General features: G+C 23.7%; 6 protein-coding genes across 7 annotated transcripts; 3 read left to right on the forward strand and 3 right to left on the reverse strand.

Annotated features, from left to right (window-relative positions):
* Window positions 1-26: 26 nt before the first annotated feature.
* On the reverse strand, window positions 27-1,125 carry LOC122857391. Its single transcript, XM_044159534.1, has 2 exons — window positions 754-1,125; window positions 27-688 (listed from the first exon to the last, which is right to left on the reverse strand). Exons 1-2 carry the CDS (start codon window positions 990-992, stop codon window positions 43-45), a joined length of 885 nt encoding a protein of 294 aa, XP_044015469.1. The 5' UTR covers window positions 993-1,125; the 3' UTR covers window positions 27-42.
* A 2,297-nt stretch (window positions 1,126-3,422) lies between these two features.
* On the forward strand, window positions 3,423-5,763 carry LOC122857392 (dnaJ homolog subfamily C member 28). Its single transcript, XM_044159535.1, has 5 exons — window positions 3,423-3,642; window positions 3,703-3,834; window positions 3,975-4,067; window positions 4,155-4,508; window positions 4,571-5,763. The coding sequence occupies exons 1-5, from the start codon at window positions 3,532-3,534 to the stop codon at window positions 4,988-4,990; spliced, it is 1,110 nt and encodes a 369-aa protein (XP_044015470.1). The 5' UTR covers window positions 3,423-3,531; the 3' UTR covers window positions 4,991-5,763.
* LOC122857393 (complement factor D-like) lies at window positions 5,193-6,093 on the reverse strand. The gene is made up of 3 exons (XM_044159536.1): window positions 5,818-6,093; window positions 5,440-5,724; window positions 5,193-5,366 (listed from the first exon to the last, which is right to left on the reverse strand). Exons 1-3 carry the CDS (start codon window positions 6,091-6,093, stop codon window positions 5,193-5,195), a joined length of 735 nt encoding a protein of 244 aa, XP_044015471.1.
* Window positions 6,094-7,620: 1,527 nt separating this feature from the next.
* LOC122856307 lies at window positions 7,621-8,548 on the forward strand. The gene is made up of 3 exons (XM_044158001.1): window positions 7,621-7,985; window positions 8,067-8,318; window positions 8,438-8,548. Exons 1-3 carry the CDS (start codon window positions 7,818-7,820, stop codon window positions 8,546-8,548), a joined length of 531 nt encoding a protein of 176 aa, XP_044013936.1. The 5' UTR covers window positions 7,621-7,817.
* Window positions 8,549-8,629: 81 nt separating this feature from the next.
* Window positions 8,630-10,974, reverse strand: LOC122857396 (32 kDa beta-galactoside-binding lectin-like). Its single transcript, XM_044159539.1, has 2 exons — window positions 10,229-10,974; window positions 8,630-10,163 (listed from the first exon to the last, which is right to left on the reverse strand). Exons 1-2 carry the CDS (start codon window positions 10,780-10,782, stop codon window positions 9,518-9,520), a joined length of 1,200 nt encoding a protein of 399 aa, XP_044015474.1. The 5' UTR covers window positions 10,783-10,974; the 3' UTR covers window positions 8,630-9,517.
* Window positions 10,974-13,570, forward strand: LOC122857394. Of its 2 annotated transcripts, XM_044159538.1 has the most exons (4): window positions 11,008-11,095; window positions 11,392-11,562; window positions 11,713-12,622; window positions 12,686-13,241. In XM_044159538.1, coding segments are annotated over exons 2-4 (1,404 nt in total). In that variant the 5' UTR covers window positions 11,008-11,095; window positions 11,392-11,560; the 3' UTR covers window positions 13,178-13,241. The 2 variants fall into 2 exon arrangements, with proteins under 2 accessions (XP_044015472.1, XP_044015473.1); XM_044159537.1 differs by having other exon boundaries at window positions 10,974-11,095; window positions 11,713-13,570.
* Window positions 13,571-13,638: the final 68 nt, after the last annotated feature.

Genomic DNA, 13,638 nt, shown 5'->3' on the forward strand with positions numbered 1-13,638 from the left:
TTTTAAACTTAAATATTATGTCTTGTAATACTTTGAATATTATTATTCAACTGTTTTATATAATATTGAATACAAATTCATAGCTCCTCTTAATGACAAATGAGTAATATTAAGTGGTGATAATCTATGTGTATAAAATGTAAATTCTTTTCCATCAATAAATATACGATAACCTTTTTCTTCACAATGAATTCTTAAAAAGAAATTAGTACCAGGTTTTAATGGAAAACCACCAGATATTTCGCTATCACCCCATGCATTTTGTTTAAATGTATTTCTGACAATATGATGTTGTGAAAATCTTGGATTAAAATGTAACAATATTGGTTTATTGCCATTTTCATTTTTAGTATCATCATATAAATTAAAAACAAGACGTTCAACACTTTGTTGTACATAGCCATGTATTTGTAATGATGATCCAGGTGAAAATCCTTTTTTTAATTGTCTTTTAATTGGTAATTCTTCACCATTAATTGATATTTGTTGTATAAATATACCATTACATATTTCATTTGATCTATCATTTGGTGGACTACATAAATAAATATCACCAACTACTTTTTTTGTTTTATTATTTACTGCCCATAACATTTTTTCTGGTGATTGTGCAGCAATTTCATCAAACATTGTTTTCATATCTGGTACTGCTGATATTGATCCTAATACAACTGATCCTGGTGTAACTCTAATAACAATAAAACAATAAAAATTAATTAATAATACAAAAATTATATTATTATAATTACTTACGTGATTAATTCATTTGGTTGAATAATAACAACATCTTCATTTGGTGGTAAATAAGCATTACCATTTAAAATTAAATGAAATATTCCATGTATTGGAAACATTTTTGCAATGTATTTTTCTAAATCAACAATACGTTTTATTTTTGTTTTGTCAATATGAATGTAACTTAATTTTCTTGTATCATTAAAGTATCTTGATAAATCAATGTTTATTCGAAAACGTAATGGTTGTACATCCATTTTTTTTAAATGTTTACTTAATTTCTATTAATTATTAGAAATATTTATTGGTTTTTATTTGAGGTATAATAATTAATTGAGGTTATCACAAGGCACGTTGTTGTTTATTCAAACAGGTTTCCACACAAATATCACTTGGATTTTGCAACTTTTGCAAGCATGGCAAAGCATGGCGTTAATTGTTGTAGATATTATTATTATTTTTTTTCGATTACTATAGTGCCATCTAGAAATTTTTTACAGTCATTTGTTTTATCGACAATATTAGTTTTTTTAAATTTGTATAAATAGAAAATATAGTCAATTTATTAATGTGAATTTTATTTTATGTTAGAATTTATTTATTTCTTTAACAATACACAAAGAAAAAATAACAAGCGAATGGAAAAGATTACTAAACGTCGAAAAGACCGATGACAATTGTCGTTTTTCTAATAGAAAAAAGAATTTAATTTTGTATTTTTATTTTTAAATAAATTAATAACATGTTAATCCAAAAAAATATTTATTTTATCAAAAATGATAAATAAAAATAAATAAACAATTCATAAATTTGAATTTAAACATTTTCTTCAATTTATCAATTATTTTGTAAATATAATTTTATCATTTTTCTATTTATTTTTATTTTAAAATATTTATAAATAATCACTGTGTTAATTTGTTGATTCATTGGTAAAATTTACCATGAGCACAGTCATTGCTTGCCACTTGTATTAGTTGGATTTTCTTGATAATTTATTTTATAAACTGTTGCAATCAACACTAGCTAATTGTTGCTCGTCGAGCAATCATCATTAAAAATACCAGTGTTTATTATTAATTGCACTTTATCAAAAAAAAGTATTGAAAGGTTTAAAATGTACGAGACAATAAAAATTGGATTTATCGGTGATTCATCACGAACTCGTATGATGACTGACATTTTCATCTCACTGGGTATGTAAAAAATTTATCAATAACTATATTTATTTTTACAGTATTTTTAAATATATCAATGTATTTAATTTTTTTCAATTTGAAGACTTAATACGCCCGAAACAATTGTGCATTTTTACACTTGATAAAAATGCAGCTGAAGAAATGCAGCTGATGGGATTAACTGTTGAAGATGATCCAGGTGAAGTCATCAAAAAAAGTGATTTTATTTTTTTATGCAACGAAAAGGAGGCTTTTGATGAATCAGTTGTATCAGCATTCAAAAAGAATACAAGTGTAATTTTTTATCAACAACCGATTGTTTCATTGTTGGACAAATTATGTCTCAGAAGTTTGATGACTGTAAGTTTATATATTTATACAAAACTATTTATTTGTAAAAAAGAATGATTAATAATTTTTGATTTTTTTCCCTTATATTTAGCGTTATAATACACGTCTATTTTTTTTTCGTGTTCAACAAGTGAAGGATATAGACTCTGTTAAACCAAGTCTAAAAAGTAAATAATATATTTTTAAAATATTTATACTTGTTATTATTAATTAAAAAAATTTAAATTGTTTTTTTTTTTTTTAATTTAGGTATGTATTGTAGTCATCCAGGAATTCCTCAAGGTACTACTGACTTGATTGTCAATGTACTCAAAGGACTCGGAAGTGTTGAACAAATTTCTGAACTTGATTTTGATCATCCAAATCTTTTGACTCCAGAACGTGAGACAAATAGTCCAGAGAACATTGTTTGAATGGACCAAAATTTTTTAATAGTTTTCATATCGATGAGTAAGTTTAAATAATTTATAATAATAACAATTTTAATTTTGATATAAATATTTATTTGAAAAAATATAATAATAATGCTTTTTTTTTGTTTATTTATTTTTGTTCACAGATTTGCAGTGATTGTTTCGTGTGACTCATTTATGTACAATTTCAAAACTGACTATGTAAATAATTCATTTAATTTTTAAATCAATTATTAAACAATTTTCATTTATACTTTTATTGCTGCTTTTTAATGTTTTTAAAATAGTTATCGACAAACAATTTATCAATGAATTGTTAATTTAAAAAATCCGCGACTTGATTTGAATCATTTGAATAAAATTATTATTGTATCATCGAATGAATTGAACTATTAATAAAGCAAATGAATAATAAAAATTGATTGTTTATTTTTTTTTAATTTATCAAAATAATTAAACCATAAATTTTTTTTCTACTATAAATTTATTCTTTAAGTTTATAAGTATATTTAATAGTAATAGGTTTTTTAATTGAAACATTTATTTTGTTTTATCTTTTATCTAATTTTTTTCAGTCATTTTTCATTTTAATAAACTTCAAAAATATAATATTATATGTCATGATTCATATATGAAATGACTCATGAAAATATTTTACAACATAAACAATATTTTATTATTTATTTATTTTTGAAAAGTAATATTCTAAAATCTGTAATACCGACTGAATTATGTCAACATCAGCTGTTTTTCATTTTCATGTTTTGTTATTGTCAACACTGTTGTCTGTTATGTAATTATTGAACAACAAATAGAACGGAATATTTATTTATAATTAATCATATTAATTAAAAATGATTACTTTTAATTTTAATTGTTATTGTTCTGGCAAATTAAATAGTTTAAAGTGTTATTATCGTTTGTGGCAAATTATTAGATTAAAACATTCGTCGTCATCGATAAAGGTAATGACAACAAACATTTAAAAATTAATTTCTATTATTGTCTTTATTTTAATTTTTTAGAAATCATATGAAGTACTTGGACTTGAAGAAAATTGTGACGATGAAGCTTTGAGAATTTCTTTTGTTCATATGGCTAAACAATATCATCCAGATAGTTGTTCTTCTTCAGCAAGTGCAACAAAATTTTCAGAGGTAACTTCTTTATTTACATGATGATATACATAACAATTATTTGTATTTTTTAAAAACAATATTGTCAAATGTTAGTGGAAGGTTTATTTTTAATTTATAGAAACAATAAAAGTTGATATAATTTTATTCTTTTATTACAGATAGAAAAAGCTTACAGGGAAATTCAAAAAAATAGAAATGCTAGAAGAGAAAAATCTAATCATCAATTGAATAACGAAGATCCTGATATTAAAGTTGATATAATATTTACTTTTTTTTTTTAATCATAATTTCATTAGTTATTTATTTTAATAGTAAAATTTATTTCGATTTGTTATCAGCATACAGCTCCACAACATCGTCAATATTTGGTGCATGACACTGGAGTTGGTACACCAAGTCAACGACAAAAAAGACATACAACTCAGAGAGCTCAAAAAGCTGTTGATAATATTATGGAGCATAGATTAAAATCAATACAAGCAAATGAAAATAATACACTTATTGAAAAAGATAAAATACGAGCAAGAGATATTAAAACAAAATATGGTATTGATAGACTTGTTGAAGATTACATACAAGAAGCAATGCAACGAGGTGAATTTAGAGATTTACCTGGAGCTGGTAAACCATTAAAGGATCGTACTAGTTCACAAAGTCCATATGTTGATTTTGTAACATATAAATTAAATGAAGTAAGTAGTTGTATCAATAATTAACAACTTTTTTTTAAAGATATTTGTCGTGTAACATTTAGATTCTGATTGACAATGGATTCACACCAGAATGGATACAATTATCAAAAGAAATCCGAGAAGAAATTAAGCAACTTGAAGAAAATCTTTATGATGCAAGAACAAATTTTGGGTCACTTCCATTTTCGTCAGAAGACGAAGCATCATGGAAGATAATATTAAAATCAACAGAACCACTAATTAATCAAATAAACAAAAAAATTAATAAATATAATTTATTAGTGCCAATTATTCAAAAACAAATGATACAAATTAATTTAAAAAATCTTGAAGATAATATTTTAACAAGACCAATTGGCAAAAAAAATAATAAAACATCTGAACATTTAAAAAATATTAAAATCAATGATAATAATAGTAATAATGAAATTCCTAGATTATTTGATTTTGTTTTTTCAATTTTTGAAAAGAAAAAAAGTTGATTTATTAATAATTTTTTTTATTTTATTTTCTATAGCAGATACAGTTATTTTATTCTTGTATAAATTTATTTTTCAATTTTAACCATGTTTTTAATTTAAAAAAAAAAGAAAATTTGAAATATTTTTCAAATATTAATAAGATGATATTATCAGTTTATTTTATAAATAAACTAGAAAGATGTGTGTCTTTGCAAGTATATTATTAGTCATCATAAGAATATTGCCAACCTGGTGCATAATTATCCTTTTCTAAAAAGTCAAATCTGTATCGTGACAAACGAGTAAAAACATTTAAATTTTTACTTGTTTTACATGCATTTTTTGTTGCAATTCCAATGATGGTATTATCAGATATTAATATAACATCATTGTTACCCTAAAAAAAGATTTAAAAATATTATTTACAACAGCATGGGTATAAAAAATTATAATAATTATAAAATAATTACCTTGCAAATATCAAATTCTTTTGTTTTATTTGTACAAAGACGTTTTGGACCAGCTAATTTACCATCAGCATTGAAACATTGTGTTTTATCTAAAAATTGTGTTTCGAATTTTGTTGGTGCACCAGTTCCATCATTATTTAAACCCCAACCAACAGCATAAACTGGATAATGAGCTGGATATACATCAGCAGACACAACATCACTTTCTAATTGACCCAACATTGGATCATTAACAAGACCAATACGTTCTTGAAAGTTTACATTTTGTACAACACTTTTACTCAACTAATAAAAGAAAAAAATAATTAAATTTTTATTAATTTAGTATGCAGTATTAAGTTATGATTTATATCTAAAAATAAATAAATAAATTCATACTGTTAAAAGAGCAATATCATCATCTGGATTGTAAGAATTTCCTTTGCATGTTACTTTTGATACATCAAATAGCTTATCAGTTGTATCATTCAAATCATCAGTACCAACTAAAACTTGAAGACCAGATTTATCCATTGGTTTACATTCAACACAATGAGCTGGTACTATAATTGAATTTAAAGTAAACAATGCACCTTGGCAAATATGTTTGCCATCACGACGAACAGATACTAAAAATGTAAATTCACGATCTTTTTTAATTTGACTTTTTCTCATCTTATTTCTGAGATATTCTCCTTTTGATTTTGGTTGATAATCATCAGAGTCGACTGCACTAGGTTTCAATGATTTATTATCATTTTTTTTAAATTTTATTTCACGAGCATTGGAAATTCCAATTATTGCTGTAAATTAAAAGAAAATTTAATTATTTTTTATTTTGTTTATTGATTAAATGTATTGATTAAAAAAACTATTTAATTTATTATTTTAAATTTACCAGTAATGCAAATTATCAAGAATCCAATTGAAATTCTCATTTTGAAATATTTATTTAATGTATAGTGAAATAGTCTTTATGAATTAGGCTTATATACCAAATTTTAATGGAAAAATATTTACTTAGATGACATATTTTCATGGCCCACACACACATTTAGGATAAAACTTTTTAGAAATAGACAAGTGTTTTATTGATTGTTTATGAAAATAAATTAAACAAGTATTTATCAAATAATTATAATAATATCAAATTTTTTTAAAGATAAATTTTTATAATTTTTTAATAAAAACAAACATCAAGCTGAAACTAACGAGTCCTTGAACCAGTTTCTTTGATATATTTTGAATTTATTTGATTATATGACTCTTATAAAATATACTAAAAATTAATGCAAATAACGTATCGATATCAGATAAATTTAAGGTAATTAGCTTGTTATAATTAATGATAATTAGTTATGACTAATCAAATCAATAAAATTGGAAAAGTTAATTTAAAAACAAAATAAATTTGAAATAATAATAACATTGAGTCATTATAATACGATGACTAATCAATTTATTTTTAAATTATAATTAATTTTAAATTTATCCAAGGTGTATGATAAAAGTAAATTTAAAAAAATAAATAAATTGTTAAATGCAATATTTATTTATTTAAAGCAGTCATTAAATGATTGTGTTTATATTTTATTATGCAGTTTACATTTTTAAATCTATTTTTTATTTATAATTTTGAATAAAATAAAATTAATCAATACTTACACTTTTTATTGACAAATTTATTTTTCTCCATCTGGACTTAAATACATTGAAATTCTTATCATTAAAAAACAAATTACTCAATATAATTTACTGACATATTTTCTATCAAAATACAATAGAATAACTGATCAAATAAACTGTTCTTTTCATCAAAAAAAAAATAATTTATATTGCTCCAAATGATAAATCAAGTACACATGTTCACAAAAAAATAATGAAATATTTGTATAATAACTTACATCACAAAAATAAATAAAATATATTCAAGCAATCGAAATTGACTATATAAACTGGATTTTTTATATTTTGTTTTTATAGTCTTAATATCATTACTGACTGAATATAATTAAAATGAAAATCGTAATAGGTTGTTTTTTGGTTTTCTGCATTTTCGGTAAGTTTACACCAATATTATCCAATTTATCTGATAAATTTTTTTTATATATATATGATTGTATTATAAATGAAAAAAGAAATGATTTTTTGATTAAACTTTTTTTTTTTTTTTGCAATTTGCAGCAGCTGCTCATGGCAAAATTAATCGAAGGAATTATATAATATTCAGTAAACCTGAACAGACGAGTACTGGAGATCAAGCAAATTCCATTAATGGACATAAATTGCTGCCTGGAAATAACAGTGCGAGCAACAATGATAATACGTCATTTTTGGTATCAGTACGACATGATAACAAACATATTTGTCAAGGTTCCATTTTAAACGGTTCCCTTGTTATGGTACCAGGTCATTGTGTTGAATGTGGATCCGAAAGCAACTTAGACTCACTTGAAGTTCTAGCTGGTACCAACAAGATAAATAACACAAGTTCTGGTATCTTGTATAAAGTATCAGATATTTCATGCAAAGAGATAGATCCAAATAATAATATGGCATTTTTAAAAGTAAAAATTTTCTAATTAATTAATTTTTTTTTTTAATTGTTATATTATTAAAAATACTTATGTTTATATTTTTTTTTATAGTTGAGTAATAATATTACAAATCAACGAACCATTGGTTTAGGAGTTGATCGTAAAAATGATAATGTTACTAAAAAAGAAACACCCCCAAGGTTCTTCGTTGGTTGGAAGATAGTAGAAGGAAAAAACTCCAGTAAAATAGAAAAAATAAAGACACCAAATTTACGAGAGACATGTTCTAAAATTTTTAAAGAATTATCTTTAAGTCCCAACAATTATCTTTGTACGAAAAACTCAGAATATGACGTTTGTAAGGTAATAATAATAATTATTTTTAATTAATTCATCAATAATTTGATGATTTTTAATTTGATGATCTTTAATATTTTGATAAAAGAGTATAATAATTTTTATTTACTTTTTGTTTATTTTAGGGTAATAGTGATCATGTATTGATTTCTGATAATAGAATCATTGGAATACCAACAAAAATTGGCTGCGGTAAGGAAGGTATAGACTACAATATTTTTACTCGTGTGGAATGAATAACAATAAAATAATTATTTAAAAACGACATTCTTGTATATTGATTATGCCATGTATATAGAAATGTTCTCGTTAATAAATTTTTTTTCTAATTAAATTTTACTATTTATTTTTAATAAACAAAAATTCCCACATAATTTTGTAATTATTTTAAATGAGATAGCAATTATTCCAAGTTGTAAAAAAATATAAAAAATTTTTTTTTTCGAGAAAGAAAAGCTTGACTGTTATTATTCTATTAATATCAAGGTATAAAGTCATAATCATTGATTGTAAATTTATTTTATAAAATACTACCAAAAAAAAAAAAAATTAATTCATGATTTTTTTTTTTTATTATTATTAACATGTTACTAATTATTGATTAAACAATTGCGTCAATTTATTATTGATGATTCATGATGAATGATAATAATTAAAAAAAAAAAAACAAAATACAATTATTTTTGTTTCTTTTAAGTTTCAGTAGAATATTATTTTTAATTGTTTAAAAAAACAAAAAAAAATATGAAAATTTATCATATAAATTAAACAATAAATGCTAAAAATCAACATACAAGTTATTAATTATTTAAATTATTTAAAATTAAAAAAATAATACTCTCTTTTCAATGTTTTATTTTTTAATACTTGAATATTTTTTTATTTGCTTAAAATAAGTTTGAGTAATTTCTTTTTTGATCATACAATAATATATTTTATAAACAATAGAATTTAAACTATTTTTAATATTTCATAATTCTTATTTATAATTTATAATTGACAAAAAAAAATTAATAATCAAAAGTGGCTTTGTGTATTAATTATATGATTCATTCATATAACTTTCATATCGAACATAAAGTGATTAAAATCTATTGATAATAATATTATGAAAAAAAATTTATAATAATATATTTGTGTATAAAGACAAATGTTATTAATAAATTGAAAAATTTTTGAAAAAAAAAGAAAATAGAATTTTCAATTCAAACTGTTTTATAAAATGCTGAATGTATAAATGTTTCACCTTCAATTTCCATCTTATTAATATTATCTGGTGATAAACGATGATTATAAAAAGTAAATTCTTTACTATCAATAAATATACGAAAACCTTTATCTTCACAATCAATTTTAATTGAATAATTTCTATCAACAGTTAATGGAAAACCTCCAGATCTTTCTTCCTCACCCCAATCATCATTATCATATGTATTTCTGACAATTTCATATTCAGTAAATCTTGGATTAAAATGTAATGCAATATTTTTCATTTTATCACCATTAATTTTTTCTTTAGTAAATAAATTAAGCTCAAATCTTTCAGCATCAGATTTAGAATATCCATTAATAATAATTGATGAACCAGGACTAAATTTTTTATCAAATTTAAGTTTAATTGTATCATCATCATTTTTAACTTTAAATTGTTGTAAATAAATACCATGAAAAAATTCATTTATATCACCACAATAAGGATCATAAATAAGAAATTTTCCATCATTTGTTTCACCCCAAATTGATGACATGATATTTGTTGTTGGTGGTGGTGGTGCATCATGAAAACCAATTGGTGCTGGTATATTATTATCTTCATTTTCTGAATCAGATGACGATGATGATGATGTTGATCTAAATAAAATAATAAATATTGTATTAATAATAAATATATAAATTTAATTTTATTTTTAACTTACTTATTCATGTCATCTTCATCAATAATGGTTTTATATAAAATCAAATCCAATGCCATGGCACCTTCCAATTCTAAATGTGTTATTTTTTTAGGTTTAATACGATGATCATAAACTTCAAATAATTTTCCATTAATAAAAAATTCAAAGCCTTTTTTTTCACAATTAATTTTCAATGAAAAATATGAACCAGCTGATAATGGAAAACCTCCTGATCTTTCTTCTTCACCCCAATCCTCATTTTTATATGTATTTCTGACAACTTCATTTTCATAAAAACGTGGATTGAAATGAAGTGCCACGTCATCATCTTCATCATCATTATTGATCAATAAATTAAATGATAATTTATCAACATCTGGATGTATGTAGCCATTAATTAACAATGATGATCCAACATTAAAACCTTTGTTAAGATATTTTGTTACTGGCAATTGTTGACCAGTTATTTTTAATTGTTGTAGATAAACACAATCCTTTAATTTTCCATCATCCAATTCATGAATTGGATAATCACCAGAGTTTGTTCTTGACCACAGTAATTTAACTTTTTCCATAATTATTATATTTTTTATAAAATATATTAATATTACCGGATTTTAGGTTACACTGCTTGATACGAATGAATAGTTTATCCAAGTTTATCCAAGATTTTTTTTTAGTACTGCGCAGTTTAGCTAGTTGGTCTAATGAATAGTAGGAAAAAAAATGTGACAGCTGGTTTCTAAACAGTGCTCTGAACAGAGACAGATGACGGTTTGGGCAGGGCACAATAAAATTCGGTTGGAACATTTTTTTTTTTTTATAGAAGCCCTCTCTGTTGTTATGTATCCACGTTGGCGTGTTTTTTCTTCTTTTTTTTTATCTAATGTACGTGTTTATTTGTAGTGTGACTCATCTATGTATTATTTATATGTAGTAGAAACAGAAAATTTTTTTTATTTTCGATTTATGAACTCAAAATAGAAAAAAAAAAAATTATTGTAATTATTGTATAAAATAATTATTGTAAAATTTAATAATCAATAAATAATATGTAATTTAATGAAAAATTAATAAAATAAAATAATATTATTAATAATATTATAAATAATTATAAATTTTCAATTAATTAATTAAAAATTGTTTCATAATGTCTGATTTGATTTTATTTCTTTCAATTACAGAAAATAAATTACATAAATATCGATTAATCGAACAATAGATAGATCGTTTTAATAATCGAGCATATGATTAATCGAAAATAGTCGTGTTGCTCCAGCTGTCAGTTGCTCAATGGTGGAGTTTTGTGATGATCAAGTGTAAACAAAGTGTAAATAAATAACATCAAAAATCATGTATGTATAAAGCTAATTAATTAATTTCTTACAAGGTTTATTAAAATTTGTTGTTTATTAAAATATCGAATGAATAAAACATCGAATAACTCGATGTATTGAATAACCTCGATCATATCTATTTTACCAAAAATATTTTTCAATTTTCAGGAGTTCAAAAAAATCAAAAAGTGTAATTAAAACAGTAAAATATACAGAAAAACAATTACAAGCAGCTTTGATGGCTATAAAACAAGGTCAATCTGTCTATTCAGTTGCAAAACAATTTAAAATACCAAAAACAACACTTTTGTATAAATCAAAAGGTAGATTACCACCACAAATTTCAAAAAGAGGACCTGTATGTCTTTTGGGGATTGAGATTGAAAATGACATCGTTGAATGGATTTTGGATATGACCAAAGATGGATGTCTTGTTACCAAAGCTCAACTTATTTCTAGTGTTCATATGATGTTGGATACTTTGGACAAACCAACACAACAATTTACAAATAACACACCTGGACGAGCCTGGTACAGTGCTTTTCTTTCTCGACATCCTGAAATGAGTGAATGTATCACACAAAATTTAACATCCAGTCGTGTTGCAGTTACAGAAGAACAAATACGAAATTGGTTCAAACAAACTAATGATTATTTAAAGTCAAAAAATCTTGATAATATTGGTGCTGATCGACAGTATAATTGTGATGAAATAGCTCTTTCATTGAATCCACAAAATGATTCAGCCACTGAAAATGATGAGTTAATTACGTTAGTATGTGGTAATGCTAGTGGACAAGTTTTACCTCCACTTGTTATGTTTCCTTACAAGAGACTTCCCAAAGCTATATCTTCTTCAATACCCAACGGCTGGGGAGTTGATAACTCTGATGATGGTTTGATAACTAGCAAAACATTTTATAATTATATTGAAAAAATATTTTACCCTTGGTTAGTCCTCAATAACATTGAGTTTCCAGTTATATTATTTGTTGATGGTCAATCAGCTAATCTGACCTATTCATTAAGCCAATTATGTCGTGAAAAAAGAATTGAACTTGTTGCTCTTTATCAAAATGTAAGTCATTTACTTCGACCGATAAATGTTGCAGTATTTCCTTCATTAAAAACATGTTGGCAGCAGGTTGTTTTTCAATGGAGAATGGAAAATAATGCTAACAAACTTAAACGTGAACATTTTTGTAAATTATTAGAAAAAACATTATTACAATTGGACATGAAAATAATTCTTCAGGATGGATTTAGATCATTTGGACTTTATCCATTTAATGCTGATACTATTGATTATGTAAAATGTTTTAAAACTTCAAATAGCCAAAAGCCAACAAGACCTGCAATTAGATCAACTTCAACTTCATTTGATCAAGAAGAAATTCAAATTACTTTGGATGTTTTGGAAAGCACAATGGACAAAAAAATTATTAAACAATTTGAAAAATCTAAAAGTCAAGGACGATGGTCTGGTGATGTTAAGTTTGAAGCTTTATTTCAAACTTGGTTGAAAATTAAATTAATGGTTAATGATGAATTAGTAGTTAAGGATGAATTACCTGTAGAAAATATTATCAATGATTATGAACAACCAGGAGTATACTTTCGTTTACTCGAATAAATTTATGAGTTAATAATCATCATTTAAATATTTCAGTTACGTTTTTAAACTTTAAAAAAAATATATATATGCCTCAAAAAATAATAGGCCAAAGTGTGTTATCAGTTTTTTTTTTTAACTACCAAAAAAAAATTTTGTATAAAATAAATAAATATATTTTTGCTTTAACTCTGTATATTAGAATAAACAAAAATCATCATCTCAACTGAAGATAAAAACATTTCATAAAAAAAAATTTGAAAAATATATTGTCAAACAATTTCAAGGCTCAATTAACCAAGTGAAGATTAACTCATTTGCTCTTGAGCTGGAATTTTTTTGTCTCACTAAATTGCTACGTGATAATTTAGATTTAGATAAAAATATAAGTAACGTATTACAAATTTAGTTAAAATTAAGTAAACAACATTAAATGATGATAAGTTTTTATGGATAACAAAAAAATTTAAACTTTATTAAAA

This window comes from Aphidius gifuensis, linkage group LG5, assembly GCF_014905175.1.
Source record: "Aphidius gifuensis isolate YNYX2018 linkage group LG5, ASM1490517v1, whole genome shotgun sequence".
In the NCBI taxonomy this organism is placed as follows: Eukaryota; Metazoa; Arthropoda; class Insecta; order Hymenoptera; family Braconidae; genus Aphidius; species Aphidius gifuensis.

What these genes read in the sequence shown, in the direction of transcription:
- LOC122857391 (XM_044159534.1), bottom strand. Translation starts at nt 992, where the DNA reads ATGGATGTACAACCATTACGTTTTCGAATAAACATTGATTTATCAAGA. An exon ending in CAACCAAATGAATTAATCAC is followed by an intron (nt 689 to 753) that starts GTAAGTAATTAT and finishes TATTGTTATTAG; the next exon opens with AGTTACACCAGGATCAGTTG.
- LOC122857392 (XM_044159535.1), top strand. Translation starts at nt 3,532, where the DNA reads ATGATTACTTTTAATTTTAATTGTTATTGTTCTGGCAAATTAAATAGT. An exon ending in GTGCAACAAAATTTTCAGAG is followed by an intron (nt 3,835 to 3,974) that starts GTAACTTCTTTA and finishes CTTTTATTACAG; the next exon opens with ATAGAAAAAGCTTACAGGGA. An exon ending in ACGAAGATCCTGATATTAAA is followed by an intron (nt 4,068 to 4,154) that starts GTTGATATAATA and finishes ATTTGTTATCAG; the next exon opens with CATACAGCTCCACAACATCG.
- LOC122857393 (XM_044159536.1), bottom strand. Translation starts at nt 6,093, where the DNA reads ATGAGAAAAAGTCAAATTAAAAAAGATCGTGAATTTACATTTTTAGTA. An exon ending in ATGATATTGCTCTTTTAACA is followed by an intron (nt 5,725 to 5,817) that starts GTATGAATTTAT and finishes TTCTTTTATTAG; the next exon opens with TTGAGTAAAAGTGTTGTACA. An exon ending in AAGAATTTGATATTTGCAAG is followed by an intron (nt 5,367 to 5,439) that starts GTAATTATTTTA and finishes ATCTTTTTTTAG; the next exon opens with GGTAACAATGATGTTATATT.
- LOC122856307 (XM_044158001.1), top strand. Translation starts at nt 7,818, where the DNA reads ATGGTACCAGGTCATTGTGTTGAATGTGGATCCGAAAGCAACTTAGAC. An exon ending in ATAATATGGCATTTTTAAAA is followed by an intron (nt 7,986 to 8,066) that starts GTAAAAATTTTC and finishes TTTTTTTTATAG; the next exon opens with TTGAGTAATAATATTACAAA. An exon ending in CAGAATATGACGTTTGTAAG is followed by an intron (nt 8,319 to 8,437) that starts GTAATAATAATA and finishes TGTTTATTTTAG; the next exon opens with GGTAATAGTGATCATGTATT.
- LOC122857396 (XM_044159539.1), bottom strand. Translation starts at nt 10,782, where the DNA reads ATGGAAAAAGTTAAATTACTGTGGTCAAGAACAAACTCTGGTGATTAT. An exon ending in GATGAAGATGACATGAATAA is followed by an intron (nt 10,164 to 10,228) that starts GTAAGTTAAAAA and finishes TATTTTATTTAG; the next exon opens with ATCAACATCATCATCATCGT.